At 42.7% G+C, this 17,360-nt stretch overlaps 1 protein-coding gene across 1 annotated transcript in view; it reads right to left on the minus strand.

The window, feature by feature from the left end:
- WDR81 (WD repeat domain 81) overlaps positions 1–17,360 on the minus strand; it is a 95,046-nt gene that overhangs the window by 24,386 nt on the left and 53,300 nt on the right. The window contains exons 9-10 of the mRNA XM_073616624.1: positions 10,545–10,690; positions 8,953–9,132 (exon numbers count right to left, since the gene is read on the minus strand). Coding sequence (XP_073472725.1) covers positions 8,953–9,132; positions 10,545–10,690 — 326 coding nt within the window. The remainder of the gene's footprint in view (positions 1–8,952; positions 9,133–10,544; positions 10,691–17,360) is intronic.

Consider the following 17,360-nt stretch of genomic DNA (forward strand, 5'->3'; position numbering starts at 1 on the left):
AGCTCCTCTGTCTGAGGGTCTTGGGGAACAGAGGAAAGCCTAGTGCGTTTTCTTCCACTGAGTGAAGACGTAATCACGGCCATTAATCTTTCCTCTAGACCATTAATGGTTGAGGAAAAAACCTCTTGTGTAATATATACAGGGGCTGAAGTGCCAGAGGCAGGTGTAGCCCCTGACCCCGATGGCTCTCCCCGGCTAGCCGTCCCTGGCCCATCTTTAGGGGGGGAGGATGCTGCCGACAGGGGGCCCTCAGAACCTGAACGAGATCCCCTAGTGTCTCTGGTTCCTGGGGTGCTTGAACCTCTTCTACCCATAGTGCAAAGCAACAAGGTGTGAGGTATACAAATGAACACTGCCCGCTGAGCGATGTAGTCTGGCTAAAAGCCTTGCTACCCAATGCTCAGTCTGGTGTTACTTCAGTAAATGCTGCCTAGGAGAATGCCTGTGTCCCACCTTACATGCGACCGTCAGCTCTGTGTCTCTCAGAAGGCTGAGTGCACCTGTACAGAGTGCCTTTAATAGCCTGCAGCTGGCCTGAGTGGGAGTCTAAGCACTCTGTGCTGACGTCCCGCCCCCTCCTCTACCGCCCCCCCCCCCCTCGAGTTTTGAAAAAAACGAGCGCTTCCCGCACTGCCGACTCTCCTGTCATGCTTCTGGAGAAAGGCTGGGGATGGGGGGGGGGGGGGAAGGAGGGAAGCTGGTAACAAGATCTGCCTGAACGGCTATCTTCAGAGATGGTGGCCATTAGGCCGCAGAGCCCGGGTGGTATAACCACTTTCTAGACCCCTGTGGCCCCTCTCTAGCCTGGGGGGGAACATTCAAACATGAGAAATCCCCCCTTCCACCTTACCTGTTTGCAGCCTGCTTGAGACGCTGGGACATAATCAGCGATTACAACACCTGAGACAGACAGTCAGCATGTGCAGGTTTGTGCTCTTGGCAGCCCCCGGTGGTCACAATAGGCATAGCATGCATTTACCTTAAAGGAGAAAAGCCACTAGAACTCAAAAATTCTGTGGAATCTCCTCTTACCTTATCCAGCTGCAGGGTGCTGTTTACACAGACCCAATCTTCACCTCTCACGGTGGGCTCCGTTTGAAAAAAACGTCAGAGACTGGGGCCCCCTACGAATAGGGGGATCCAACAGTTCTGGGACCGTAAAGCACCTCGCCAGAAATTAGGAAGTTTAAAGCCATTTTCTGATCTGCGGGGTCCAGCTCTCTCAAAAGAGAAGCATTACGGGTAAAACCTCGTTTCTTCGGACACGAGGCCCGGGTACCATTCAATTCGGCCATGAAAAGACACTTTGAATGGATCCGGTTCGCCTGGCTTGCCCCAGTATAGGATCTTAGGATATTCCCTTTGGAGCTCAGCACAGGACATCTTTACACGTCCATCACCTAAGACACTGGCGTAAAAACTGAGGTATCCCTGCAAGGGGGAGGGATTATATAGGGGGTTGAACTTCCTGATAGGGTGTGCCAGTGTCCAATCACCAGTGATACCTATATAACCCATCAGTAATTATTGTGGCTCTGTGTCCCGTGATGTTCGAGAAAGAAATGCTGATTTTTACATTATGTGAGAGTTGTCAAAATTGGCCCTGGGGTCAAGTGGTTAATATAGCCTAATTGGGGTGATCATTGGAAGTTTTTTTCACCCCCCCACATTAGTGGCCAGTGGCATCTGTGACAATGACAACTGTTAAACAGAAAACAGATCATAAAGTTAAGAAAATAGATATCTAAATAAAGACTGCATTATGAAGGATAAAGTAGCTGAAATTAAGAAGCTAAAGCACATTATAAAATACAGTAACCAGATTGGCAAATCTGGGTGAGCACTGAGTCACACTTCATGTAAACACACTACTACCTCAATTTGAATATTGATTTTACTGCCCACGTGTTTTGGCCTTCAACTTGAAAACACATTTAAAGTTAAATAAAGGGGGAGTGGAGAAGGTGACAAATGATGCACAAGTTACCAAGTAATGTTCTGTACATTTCAGGTATCATAAGAGTGACTAATGTGACGGGACTCTATTGCTTAATTAGAGGAATCCTTTTTAACGCAAAAAAACCCCCAAAAAAAAAAACAAAAACACACATATACTACACTTTATTCATCTGAATAGCTGGAATAGAATTTTTTTCCTGATTTGTAACTGATCAATATTGATCGTATGACAGGTGTATGCTAGATATACACAGATCAGCCATGATATCATTACCACCCACCATAACCCATCCAGGCATGGGCTCCGTTAAACCTCTGAAGGTATGCTGTAGTATGTGGCACCAAGCCATCGGTAGCGGATCCTTCAAGTCCTGCAAGTTGTGAGGTGGGGCCTCCTAGGATTGGACTTGTTCTTCCAGCACATCTCACAGATGCTCAATAAGATATAGATCAGGAGAATTTAGAGACCCAGTCAACACCTTGAACTCATTCGGTTCCTCAAACCATTCATGAATTCATCAGATCAGGCCACGTTATTCCATCCTCTATGGTCCCGATTTGATGCTAACATGGCCACTGGCTGTAGGCTCAGGTCAGCTTGGCCACCCCAAACGGTTTGCAGGTACGCAGCCCCATCTTAGCCACCCCATGACCCTGTCACCGGTTCACAGGTTCACAGGTTTTCTTTCCTTGGACCTTTTTTGTAGGTCCTGAACACTGCAGACCAGAAACAAGAGCTGCAGATTTGGAGTTGATATGACACAGCCATGCAGCCATTATAATTTGGCCCTTGTCAAAGTCGATCAATTACACTTTTTATGCTTTCAACACATCAGAGGAATTTTACTCAGAATGTGGGTGATTTTTAAAGTGTATTTTCACTTTTGCAGTCAAACCTGAGAAAACCTCACTATATGTTTGGCATATGTTCCCATTCACACAGCCTGCCAAAAAACGAATTTTATAAAAATACATTTCTTACCTTTCTAAGAGTTTGTTTGAAGAAGACCTCCGACAGTCTACTAGCTGCTCCAAATGAGTGGAAAAAGTCTGTCACCACAAAGGAGGACACACTAGGTTTTTCCCTGAATAACATGCAATACAGAAGTCCTAGATCTGTAATCCTTTGACAGAATGTTCAGATCTAGTTTACAACCGATAATGAAATTTGCCAGAACAGCACAGACAGGATTAATTATGGCAAACATTTACTTCCCAGCCCCCTCTGTAAAGCAGAGGAAATCTTCAGTTTTGGCGTTTTCAAAAAAGAGCAAGTTAAATATAAGCAGCAATATGTAATTTTATGCTACGTGAATGAGAACATGAAACAAATATATGAAGTAGGTATTATCCCAATTTGACTGCAAAAGTGGAAATTCACTTTAAAGTAAAGTAAACAATGAATCTGTAGAAAAGGACTACCTTTTTGTTTAGATGCAGCTGGAATGTATTTCAATTTAAACTGAAAGTTGAATTGGGCTTTAACATACAATGCAATTCTTGGCAAAACATTGCTATTGAACATTGTTCTAGTATTTGCCTGTTTATATGGCTGACTGCTTTGATTTATTATGAATAACTTAAAGAGGAACTGCAATCTGCTCACATAATTTGTAATAAAAACATCTTTGCCATTCTGAAGCTTCCCTCCGTACACTTTGCATATTATTTTATATACTGTGATTCCCAACTTGCCAAATATTCTGCAAAAATCTCCCTCCACTGAGTCTAGCTGCAACCATTTTAATTGTGGGCAGCTGAAGCTGCTGCCTGTTCACTTCCTGGATTTACACCGAGGCACACCTCTTATGACTGACCACCCTCCCTTACTGGCAAACTCTCTCTCTCTCTAGTGAGAGAGAGCACTGTGCATGATGTCATGAGCCTAAGCTTTTTACCAGACAAGAAACAAAAAGTGGCCTGGATAAGGTATTTACTGGCAGAAAAAAATGTTTAACTATCCAAAGTTAAAACAATAAGGGCAGAAGATTTAATAGATGGCAAGTTGAAAAAAATGACTGAAGGTCCACTTTAAAGTGGTTGTAAACCCTTATAAAATACACACCAATGTGCTTGGCCTGATACAGAGAGATTAAACAAATCATCCTACATACGTTGTACCTGTTTATCTACAGCATTTCAAAGTACAGAATTTACACAGCATTTCTCAGCTTCAGAAGGCAGGGAGTAGGGATCTGGTGCCACACACTGCACAGCATACAGCAGGTAGCAATCTGAGACTTGAATGGAGGGAAAGGACACCCCCACACATTCTCATTGCAAAACATGCACAGCTGAGAAAGTCAATCACCTGCTGTGTGCTGAAGGGGGCAGGGCCATCTTTGGGATGGTCTGGTTCCACATAGACTGTCAGAAGAGACTCATGCAGTTAGAGGAATGAGAGAGCAGACAGAAATCACACTCAGTACTTTGTATAGAGGAAGTACGCACTATAGAAGGATATGCTTTGGTCGTTTTTCATTTCACAGGTGTACAACCACTTAAAGTGGAAAGTGGCAGAATCACATATTACTGTATCAAGTGTGTCCTTCCTGTCAATGCAGATTCCAAAAACACTATGGCGATATTGTCTCCTCCCACAAACAAACTAAACTGATGATAGAATTGTGATATAAAAAAAAGTTATCAGTAATGTACAGCCATTAGTACCTGCTCTTCTCGCCTGACTGGCTACTTTGTGCACATGAAGCACCATGAATCCTGGGCTCAGATGGCCTGTCACCTCTCCCTGTAAGTCAAGAATTATTGAGGCTGCCATAACAAACGACAGTATCTTGTAAGAAAACTAGCTGCCGGAATGCATCTGGCTTAAATGCTTTAAAAGTCAATGACCTGAAGCAGATCAGAAAAATCACAGTGAAGTCAGTACTCCTAATCCATGAAATTGATCTAGGTTAGCAGCTTGGAAAATAACGTAACCCCTAGAACAGCATGACAGCCAGGGAAATGGTATTTTCAGAAGGAGAATTTCATAATGGCAGTCTCTTTCCTTTCTGAGCACATTTCTTTCAAAGCTGAATTCCAGGCACAAAAACGTTAATATTTTTCAGTAAATATGAATACGCTTTTCATGCACCAACTGTCTTTGCAAACCCAAATATTACCATATAAAAGCAGCAGTGACATGATCACTGTGCTGTACATAAGCTGTGCAGACAGCAGAGATGAGGCAGAGGCCCAGCTGCTCCACCAACTACAGGCTGTCTGCAGAAAACTACAGGAGGAGGTGAGTACCAGACTAGTCACTATGTACAAAGAGAGGGCGCAGCAGTGACCGGTCTTTATTACAGAAAACTTTTGCACACAGGCAAAAGTTTTGCATAGATCAGGGGTGCCCAACCACTGGCCCTCTGATGTGGCCTGCCACCTCCTTCTTCTTTGGGATGACAGGTCGGCAAGCCCAGATCGCGGGTTCCTGACCCGCCATCCCCGAGCATCAATGCGAAGAGTGGAGCTGGGTATTGCTGGCTGATTCCCAACCCGCCATCCCCGAGCATCAGTGTGACAGGAGTCGGCGCTGGAGGAAGTTTGTGGCTACAGTAGAGAGCAGAGCCGATGCTTCCTGTATCAAATTAAGGGAATCCACTGGGGCCCCACAGGTCACCAGAAGTAGTGTCCCCATTGGAAGATTTACCCTTTATTACTGTTCTGGGGACAATCCAAAATCAGTATTTTCTTCTACTTTCACTTTTGATGATAACGATAAATGAGACAAATAGAGGCGCTGACTCTCCAGGGGCAGAGGTAGCAATTTAAACCCGTTACAATCCCACTCCACAACTGTGTAAAACTTTGGCGCAGTAGAGTATATACATAAGGCTTAAAATGTAAGTTCGCCTTTACAGAAAAATCTGTAATGTGGACTTACACAGGACCCCCTCCTCACCAACCCCCCAGTCCCACTGACCTGCAGCATGGCGATCTCCTGTTCTGAGCCCCGGTATAGCCACCTCACAGCTCCGGGGCTTAGAAATCCCCTCAGCATTCACTCTTCTACTTCCCCACTGAGACGATGGGCTACGCAGGTTTTGATTGGTCGTCGCTGCCCATGTGATGGCGCTGACCGATTAGAATGCTCCTAAACGTACCTCCTGACAGGGTACGTTTGGGAGATTAGGCACTGGGGATTTCTAAGCTGAGGAGCCGAGAGGCGGCTATACTGGGGCTCAGAACAGGAGATCACCACGCTGCAGGGCAGCGGGACTGGGGGGGGGGGTGCTGTGTAAGTTCACCTTACAGATTTTTCTGTAAAGGTGAACTTACCCTTTAATGTAAAATGTGGAGGGTACTGGGTAACTTAAAGGAATAAAAACCAAGATGTTAAAAGCCCCTCCCCTTCCCTTAATCTCCAGTGTATTCTAAATAATGTAATATGATCTGCAAGAAGAAAGGCATAAAGAAGAGTTTAAAGCCTAAGTGCAGTCAAAATAAAACACACAAAATCAACACAAGGGGCATAACTTACAGTATGATATGTCCCACATGCTGAAGCATCATCTGTATTCTGCTGATGCCTACTCCACCGCCATAATATGCCGGTGTAGCAGGGGTTAGTAGACTTGTTTTATGAGAGACTGTCATCAAGAGGGCCTGACTATGCCCACCCTTTCTTCCCAGCTACTCAATTCACAGAAGCCAGTACTAGAGCTTCTATGAAAGAAACAGGATCTATGAATGCAGAAGGGGTGGAGGACTGAAAGGTTCTCCCCCTTTCATAGATTGTTTTTTACTCAAAGAAGCTGTAGTACCAGCTTCTATGAATGAAGTTGCTGGACAGACATAGGCACTTGATGAGGAATCCTTGACAGCTCCCTTAGTTATTTTAACCCCTGCTGCCCCAGAAGATTGTGGTAGCATTGGTGAGGGTGGCAGCATAGATGGAGATGGATTTTATCAAACAAAAGAGGCATCAGTACAAGGGACTCATCACCCTATTGCCTATAAGTTATGTCCCTTTTTGTTTTTTATGTTGACTGCACATAGGCATTACCAAAAGCACAAGGGAGTACCTGGATGCTTTTGTGAAACTTCACTGCAACTACATTAAATGCAAGGGTAATTGTTTTTATTCTCTAGGCAGTCTACAAAAGGCACACCAGTGAGCTTTAGGCCCCTTTCACACTGCCGTGACTTGAAAGTCGCGCGATTTCAGGGAATGCCTATGTAAACTTGAGGTCTATGGACCTTAACTCGCATCAAAGTCGGACCAGAGTAGTACAGGGACTAACTTGAAGTCGCACGGATATGAACGGTTATCATTGGGAATCATGGGGTATGACTTGTCATGCGACTCTGATGTCCAAAGTCACAGGAAAAGTCGCACAAGTTTGAAAGGGGCCTTACCAGACAACCAGATCAGAGTGGGACTACAGTCTGAAGCATAATGCAAGCAGCTCGACCTTTTAACTTGACTGTACCAAGTAGTAGTGCTTTAAAGGTTGTACAGCCTTGATCAAGTGGTGCTCCTGCAGATTATACTGGAGGGACCCCAATATCAGGTATGCTTTCCCAATAGATGTACCATGAACCCGATAAACACCTTCACATAAACAGTGGCAATAGAGGCATGGAAAGTCTATTTTTATATTTGACTTGGGTTGATGGATAACCAAAGAAATAGACAGGAGTATTGTCTGAGAGAACTTATCAGCCAACCTTTTAGGTATCTGGTGTCATTAGGTTTCCAAGGAATGAAGCATGCAAATAATACTGCCCTCTAGTGGTCTTATCTTTATTTAAAGGATAAGTTCATCAGATTGCTGATGCCATGCAGGTCTCCTGCAGACTGTCAGCATGAGCGGTCTGCCCTGTACATTGTACAGCCAGGGAGTTTCACACTGACAGGAAGACTCAATGAACTAACAGTGCTCAGCAGCACCATGGAAAATCATTGAGAACTACAAGCCGACAGTAGCAAAGGATGTCAGAGCTTGTAATTCATTCATACACAAAGCTCTGTAAGCGAATGACATGTGGGTGGACCCGCACGGGCGTGCCGGATTCAAAAAGTGACAGCTAGTACAGGGAAATTTGCCCCATACTGCTGTGGCAGGGAGAGAAGGCAGTAAGGAGTGGTTGCAGCAGTGGGAATATGTTACATGTTCCACCTTTAAAAATGTCGGAACGTGTAGCATGCTCAAAAGAGGTGAACTTATTCTTTAACGGAATGGAAATACGGAAAAAATAAACTGCTGCTTCAGGTTTTATCCAGACTGACAAATTGGAGATATTTTTTTTAAATATCACCTGCAAGATCAAGGGATACTGCTGCCTGTGAGAGAGAGCCTGAAGTACTGAAGCACCTCAGCAGCATCTGCCAAAGAAATAACCCCAGGTCCGTAAATTTCCAGCAGGGAACAATCCTTCCCGTTAAAAAATATCTCCACTATACTTTCTGCAATCAAACGCTCTAGGTTCTATCCTAGGCAAGAAAAAGCAACAGAAAAGCAAATGGGAGTGCATTTAGGGTGAATGATGGCATGAAAACCTGAATCTTCATATTTTAATTCCAAAAGAGACAAAGAGGTGGGTTTTAAGAGCAGTAAGAATTGCAGTCACACCACATACAGACATTAGCTATCCAAGGTAATACAGTTATTTTAGAATAAAGGAAAAGTGTGTACTGGACAGTATGTTTTAAAGATGTGTTGCTCTGAATTTTTATTCACCATTACAACCAGAAAGGCATCAGAAGCTTTTTCTACAATACTTATAAAATATTTAACTACTATGTGGGTGTCCTTGTAATCGCAGCCACAAGGAAAAGACAAGTATTCTGGATAGGATGGTGCAATGCATGAAATGATCTGTAGCAGAGTCCATGCTTACAAACCTTACAGCTGGAATCTTTTATAGACTTCCTTAATGGGAAGTTTAATGCATCTGCACTTTACTTTCTTTTAAACGTCTTGGTACAAATGATACACATACTGTATATATATTACATGTTCTTTTGTGTTACATTTAAATTACCTTCATCTGAAGGATATCACCCTCGTGGGCAGGCCACCCTCGTAGAACCAGACCGGTTCTGGTGTCCAGCAATATAATGAATCCAGATGAATAACCTGCAATAACGCTGCGGCCATTTGGGCTAACTGCTAGGTAACGGATGAGGCCTGCATTCATATGGTTAGCTAGCTTGAATTCATGCTAAGGGAGAGAGCAGAGACAAATCAGTGTACAATTAACAAAAGTAAAACTGATGACATCTAATGACAACTACAAAAGTAGTCTTTAAAATAGTAATATGTTGAAAAGCAGAGGGTAAGGAAAGCATTGTCATTGCTTCTTATTTTTGTTCTTATGAAGGTTTAGAGTGGATACAGGTATTCCGCCTAGTTTGCCTAGTTGTGAGGTCTATGGGTTGAGTGCTGACTTTCTTCTTCTCTGACAGAACCTGTCATGTCCAAAAACCAAGATTTAAAGTGGATGTAAAGCCAGAAGGTTGTTTATCTAAATGCATTCTGTGCATTAAGATAAAAAAAAGCATTCTGTGTGCAGCAGCCCACCTCATTGTCTCAGCTGCCTGGGACTCCCCTCATTGGCTGAGACAGCAGCGCGGCGCCAGCGGCTCTCGCTGCTGTCAAAGTCAATCAGCCAATGAGGAGAGAAAGGGGGTGGGGCTGGGCTTTGGCTCCATGTCTGAATGGACGCACGGAGCTGTGACTCGGCTCAGGTGCCCCCACATAGCAAGCTTCTTGCTGTGGGGGCACTCAATAGGAGGGAGGGGCCAGGAGCACCAAAGAGGGACCCGAGAAGAAGAGGATCGGGGCTGCTCTGTGCAAATCCACTACACAGAGGAGGAAGTATAACATGTTCGCTATTTTTAAAACCCCACAAGACTTTACAATCACTTTAAAACACAAACTGACACGTTTCTGACTGGATACTGTTTTGCATATCAGTACAATACATTGTATCTTATCATTTGCAAGAGATGGCATTCATGGGTCACTTTGCTGGGCACCTAGAAGTTGAGGTTTTTTTTTTTTTTTTTTTTTGGTGAACCAATTTACTTGCCGAATTGAGCCCTTAGCTCCTTCACCCGTTTAATATTCCTACACTAAATTTCCTTGCAAACATGTTTGTCTTATTGCCTCATGACCACAAATCATTTTTATTGCATTACAGAAAGTAAGGAAAAAAAGAGTAAGCTTAGGGAGTTCCCAATAATGACTTTGGGGGTGTTGGAATGTAATAGGAAATACATTTTAAAGCCAGTGCAAGCAGATGTTTCATGTCACCTAAAAATAACTAAATTCTAGAATGGATTTATTTATTTATTTTTTTTTTTTTGGGGGGGTGGGGGAAGGGTTTAATTCATTAGCTTGTTACCTGAAATTTTTTTTTTTTTTAAGGTGGAGATTAATATACAAAACTGTATAAAGGGGGAGTGTGCCTGTTGTGCAATCTTTAGAAGCACACAGTAGCGGAGCAACCAGGAAACTTTACCTAGTATGCAACATATCAGCAGTGATAGTGAGAGATCAAAAACCAGGAAACCATATAGAAATCTATGGCAAAGAAAAAAAAAAATGAACACAGTGGTATAGATTAAGAACCTGAAGTCCTTGCTTCCGAGGATCGATAAAACGAAGCATTGAGTCAGGGCTTGCAAATGTCACACTGGAGTAAGGTGGAGGCATTGTCGCCACAGCTGTTATGGGTACCTTAGTATCTCCAGCCTCATAAGTCCGAATGGTTTTACCTATAACACAGAAAACATTGAAAAGGAAGTTATTGTTAAGCTAACTGTTATATTAGAATGGCAAGCCTTCAACTATTGTGTTGAATATACACACAATCACTACACCATAACTGGCAATACAAAAAAAAAAAATAATTCTAGGCATATCTATTACATCTAGTGGTTCTAAACCGGTGACAGGAGACAATGTCTTCTTTGCTACCATACCCAATTATACCTTTTTGTTCCCTTTAACACATTCTCCCTTCATGGCTGCTATAAACCAAAACCAATAAGTCTACACTACCGTTTGTTTCACTGGATTAGTCTGAGCTTCTCACTAGGATACTAAAAACGAGGGAATGGTCAAATCCCTGTCAGATTTTTTTACTCCTGTAACAGAAAATGAAACGGAAGTGCCACACCGCTGCTAGAAGGCCCAGATACAACTTTATTCCAGTAAAGGTCAGGGGGATAGTCCAAAAAGTTTCCAAAGAGTTTGAGGGGTTTAAAAGCACCAAACAAGCTGCCGACAAGGCCTGTGCATGCAATCACTCTGGGAAAAAATGAAAGGTCCGGTTCACTTCTAGTCTGTTCACATTGTTGTCAATCAAGCCATGATGAAGGGGGTGCTCTTGGAAACTGGAAACCTGCTGAATACTCTTTTCCACCTGACTTAATCAGAATAAAGTTGAATCTGGACCGCTTGGCAGTGGTGTAGCGCTTCAATTTCAATTCTTGATACATTACACTACAAGCCAAGGAGACCATGGTGATTCTCTGGGGTGCAGAAGTTGCCTGCCCAGGAATCAGATCATTTACATCAACATCAATATTTTAAAGTGATACTAAACACACACCATTTAATTTACATTGTCCCTTCTATCTCTGTAAATGGATGATGGCACTGTTTTGTGGAAATAACATAATATGGGTGGATTTCTGCCAGTCACAGGCTGTGTCATGCCCCTCCAGCCTGTGTTATAAGAGGGAGGTGACATGTAATGTCCCCATTGTGCTGAGCTGGTTAGTGGGCATGGAGGAAGAGGGAGGGAGTGGGTTGTCATTTACCAGTGTGTATACACCCACATACGTCTCTCTAAAGCAGGAGTTTCAAACTAGTGGCCCTCTAGCTGTTGTGGAACTACAAGTCCCATCATGCCTCTGCCTTTGGGAGTAAACCTTGTAACTATCAGCCTTGCACTGCCTCAAGGGAATTGTAGTTCTGCGACAGATGGAGGGCCATCAGTTTGAGACCCCTGCTCTAAAGTCACATGAGCTGCTCAGATGTGATAGGGAGGAAGTGCTCAGCATAGAAATGCACTGAAAAATGAGCATGTGCAGAGTTGCCACCACAGCTGCAAAATCTCTTGCTGAATTGGGGAAAGGAAAAAGGTGGAGATAGAGAACAGCAGGGTCAACCAGTTTTTTTGCAGAATACAGAAAACAAATCTCATAGTGGGTATGAACAGCATGCAATATAGCATTTGATAATACTTATATATATATTTTTTTAATGATGCGCGATTAGGGACACTTTATCGCAATACCAGTGAGACAACCCTACGGGTCCAGTGTTATTTTTCCGCTTTCCTCAATTTATTTTTACTGCAGTTTGTGTCCCTTTTTTGCAAAGACTCACCATCACCATTTGTGCTAGTGATCACTGTAACCTAGACAGAAAGTTTTGGCTAGGATAAGTATCATGATGGCTCACTGAAATTTATTGTAGAGAGAATGTGAAAACATAAGGCCATACCACAGCAGATTGTAATAGCATTGGAGGAACACTAACCAAAAAAAAAAAAAATCTGCGGCAAGCCAGGTATAACTCCTCCCAGTCCCAACATGCCTCAGTTTTGTTGCAAGCAATATACAGAGGAAGATTATAGGGGTGGGATTCTGTGTCTCTCATTGAAACTTCAAGACTAGGCTTTAACTTAAGTACAAAAATTCAAATTTTTCTTTCATTGAGGAACAAGTGGTCAAAACAAGAGAGATAGTAAAAGTAACAGGCCACTGCAACTAAAAACAGAACATGGCCCCCCTGCAGCTCAACAAGCCGCTTGAAGGACCTTATGATTGAAGTTGGCATCAGATGACGCCTGAAAATTCACCTGACAAAACTTAGAGAATATTTGAACAGAATAGAAGTTGGCAGCCTTGTGAATCTGGGAAACAGTTGCTTGATGCCAAAAAGCACAAAAAGAATGCACAGAGTGTGCCTGGCCTTAAAAAATTGCACTGCCAGGATAAGACTCCCTGTACAACACAAGGTCTTAATTAAAGAGGAACTGCAGTCTGCTCACATAATTTGTAATAAAAACATCTTTGCCATTCTGAAGCTTTCCTCCAACCACTTTGCATATTATTTTATATATATTGTGATTCTATACTTGTCAAATATGCTGCAGAAATCTCCCTCCACTGAGACTGGTTGCAGCCATTTTAAATGTGGGCACCTCTAGCTCTGCAGCTTTTATTGGCCCACTTAAATGAAAACTAAATGGGAGTTGGGACTTTAAATGAAGCAACTGGATAGTGGAGGTAAGTTACAATATAAAATATTTATTAGATCACATATAAAACATAGTTCATATATATATATACACACACACACACACACACACACACACACACACATCGAGCGTGCACAGGGCCTAAATATGATGAAGAAAGTACATGCATAGCAACACATGATCAAAGTGATGGATGTGTAAATAAATGTGGCATGCGATTGCCAATGGCAACATGCCCGATGCTGGCACATGCGCCCACATGGTATATGTGCATCCACCAAATGGTATAAGTGATATCATAGAGTATAATGGTTGTAAGTAAATATCAGTCCATATAGGGTGTAGCTGTAGCATCAAGTGTAGCTCGACGTGTTTCGTGGGTATTCCCACTCGTCAGGAGCAGATGGGATAGACATACCTATGAAATATATATAAAAATGTAATGAACCGTACTCTAAGGAAAAAAATAATCAAGAATGTTTAGTGTGTATAGATGGTTAACCAACCACACTCACCAACCCAGACAGCAAATGCAGTGGTCGGCCGAGGACATTGGCGCACTTATGACATCCCCCCTCCCTTTCTAACAAACTCGAGAGAGTGAGTGAGAGAGCTGTGCATGATGTCATAAGCCTAGGCTAATGACCAGACAAGAAACAGGAAGTGGCCTGTATAAGGTATTTACTGGCAGAAAAAAAAAAAATATATGTTTTACTATCCAAAGTTAAAACATCAAGGGCAGAAGATTTAACCACTTGCTGCCCGCCCACTGTCATATGACGGCGGGACGGTGCAGCTGTTATCCTGGGCCGCCGTCATATGACGGAGCTGCCTTCCAGGATCCCTAGGTGGCGCGCGCGCCCGCCGCGTCACTCGGGTCCCCGTGCGCATGCCCGGCGGCCGCGATGTCCGCCGGGCACCCGCGGTTGCCAGGTAACCGAGCAGGACCGTGGATCTGTGTATGTAAACACACAGATCCACATCCTGTCAGATGTGAGGAGACCGATGGTGTGTTCCTAGTGCAGAGAAACACTGATCGGTCTCCTCCCCTTGTGAATCCCCCCCCCAGTTAGAATCACTCCTTAGGAACACATTTAACCCTACAGCGCCCCCTCCTGGTTAACCCCTTCATTGCCAGTCACATTTATACAGTAATCAATGCACTTTTATAGCACGGATCGCTGTATAAATGTGAATGGTCCCAAAAATGTGTCAAAATTGTCCGATGTGTCCGCCGCAATATTGCAGTCACGATAAAAATCGCAGATCGCCGCCATTACTAGAAAAAAAAAAAATAATAAAAATGCTATAAATCTATCCCCTTATTTTGTAGACGCTATAACTTTTGCGCAAACCAATAAATATATGCTTATTGCAATATTTTTTACCAAAAATATGTAGAAGAATGTATCGCCCTAAACTGAGGAAAAAATTTGTTTACAAAAAAAAAAAAAAAATGTGTATATTTATTATAGCAAAAAGTACTTGTCACTCTTGTTTTGTTTATAGCGCAAGAAATAAAAACCGCAAGGGTGATCAAATACCACCAAAAGAAAGCTCTATTAGTGGGGAAAAAATGATAAAAATTTCATTTGGGTACAGTGTTGTATGACAGCGCAATTGTTATTCAAAGTGTGACAGCGCTGAAAGCTGAAAATTGGCTTGGGCAGGAAGGGGGTGAAAATGTCCTGTATGGAAGTGGTTAATAGATGGAAATGTGAAAAAATGACTGAAGGTCCACTTTAAAGAATGTGAGGCTAGCGGCCTTGGGAACAAGACTGCAAGTACCAAGATCTGACTCTACATGAAATAAAAAAAAGCTTAAAACTGCAAAAAGGCCAGGATTCATCTAACAGAGTATATTTTGGGATGAAGGCTTTTTTCCTTGTATCACACAAAGTATGATGGCACACCTCGTGGAAGTGCACTTTCTAAGCTTTTAGAATCACAGAAATCAATGATTTGGAGGAATCCTGTCTCCCAAGACCTGGACTTCAACAGCCATGTTGTTAAAAGCCAGACCATGAAGCAGGAAAGTAAACCAGTACTTGCAATATTCAGATGATTTGGAAGAGCTCAAGCAACATCTACCAAAAGTCTGATAAGGTCAGAGTACCACATCTGCCTGTGCATGTTCAGAGATATGAGGAACACTGGAATGTCACCCAGTGGCTGGAAAATGGGGACATAGAAGTACGCATAAATGAAAAATGTGTTACATTTCGTGTATTCACCCAACTAAACCAAACAAAATCTGCTAAACTGTACACAAAGCGTTGCCCTATACCACAGTCAAAAAAATGACAGTTGCTATATAAAAAGTTGATACACCTAACAAAATTAACTAAAGCACAAAACTAAAACTGCACATAGAATATTATGATGTAAGGGCCCTTTCACACTGGGGCGGTTTGCAGGTGCTATTGCACTAAAAATAGGGCCTGCAAACCGACCTGAAAGTGCCGCTGCTTTGTCTCCAATGTGAAAGCCCAAAGGGCTTTCACACTGGAGCGGTGTGCTAGCAGGATGGGAAAAAAAGTCCTGCTAGCAGCATCTTCGGAGCGGTGAAGAAGCGGTGTATACACCTCTCCTGCCCATTGAAATCAATGGGACAGCGCGGCTATACTGCCGGCAAAGCGAATCTGCAGAGGCGCTTTGTGGGGGTTTTTAACCCTTTCTCGGCCGCTAGCGGGGGTAAAACCGCCCTGCTAGCGGCCGATTACCGACGGTAAAGCGCTGCTAACAATAGCGGCGATTTACCGCCAACGCCGCCCCAGTGTGAAAGGGGCCTAAATGTCCATGATCAAAATCCAAAACACAAACATGTAAGCTCCTTGAGGGTAGGGACTGATGTGAATGTACAATGTATATGTAAAGCACTGCGTAAATTGACAGCGCTATAGAAGTACCTAAAATAATAATAATTATTGCTCCTTCAGATATCAACGTTAGTATAGCATGGGAAGAAAGACAAGGGAACACTCCTAATAGTGTAAATCTGGATAAATTACATTGGTAAAAAAAGATTTTAAAAATGTAATTTGCATAAAAGGCTCTGTACAAGCACAAAAAACTCCAGTCCACAGCGTTACTACGTGGTGATGTCAGTGGCTTCACGCAACCTGTTTTATCACGAGTGATCGTCATCATAGTGGACTATGTCAAGTTAGATCATGGACATTTACATCACATTGTCTGATGTGCATTTTTAGTTTGTACTTTGGTTAGTTTTGTTAGGTATTTTAACTTTAAAGAGTACATTTTTTTTTAATAGATAAATAGAATAGTAACCATTTGAGTACTTTTATGGTATAGCTTAGAGCTGCGCGATTTTGGAGAAAAAAGGGGAATCACTATTTTTTTGCTTAGAATAAAGATCACAATTCTCACGGCGTAACATCAGCTTTCTTATTACACAAAAAAAATCAGGTTAACTTTACTGTTTATGAATTCATTAAAGTATATATATTTTTTTAATTTGCGTTTGAAAGAGCGCTGCGCAAATACAGTGCGACATAAAATATTGCAACAACGTTCTCAGTAATTTTCCAGCAAAAAAATACGATTTTAACTTGTAAGCAAAACAAAATGTCAGAAAAAAGGTTTAGTCTTTAACCACTTCACATCCCAGCTATTGTCAAATGACGTCCGCAGGAGGGATCTCCCATCCTGGGCAGGCGTCATATGAAGTCCTGGGCTTCCTGGCAGTCTAGGGGGCGCGCCTGCCACGTCACTCGGGAGTGTTACTCGCAATTGCCGGTAACACACATCCATGTCCTGTCAGGGGAGAGGAGACCGATCATGTGTTCCCAGTACAGCGGAACACTGATCAGTCTCCTCCCCTTGTCAGCCCCCTCCTGCTACAGGTTAGACCCACTCCCTATGTAACACATTTAACCCCTTGATCACCCCCTAGTGTTAACCCCTTCCCTGCCAGTGACATTTATACAATAATCAGTGCATTTTTATAGCACTGATCGTTGTTTAAATGTAAATGGTCCCAAAATAGTGTCAAAATTGTCCAATGTGTCTGCCGCAATGTCACAGTCATGATAAAAATTAAAAAAAAAAAAATTTTAAAAAAAGTAGATCGCCGCCATTACTAGTAAAAAAAAAATTTTAAAATGATATATAGATATATAATGCCATAAATCTATCCCCTATATGTAGAA

Source organism: Aquarana catesbeiana, linkage group LG02 (genome assembly GCF_042186555.1).
Source record: "Aquarana catesbeiana isolate 2022-GZ linkage group LG02, ASM4218655v1, whole genome shotgun sequence".
Classification (NCBI taxonomy): domain Eukaryota; kingdom Metazoa; phylum Chordata; class Amphibia; order Anura; family Ranidae; genus Aquarana; species Aquarana catesbeiana.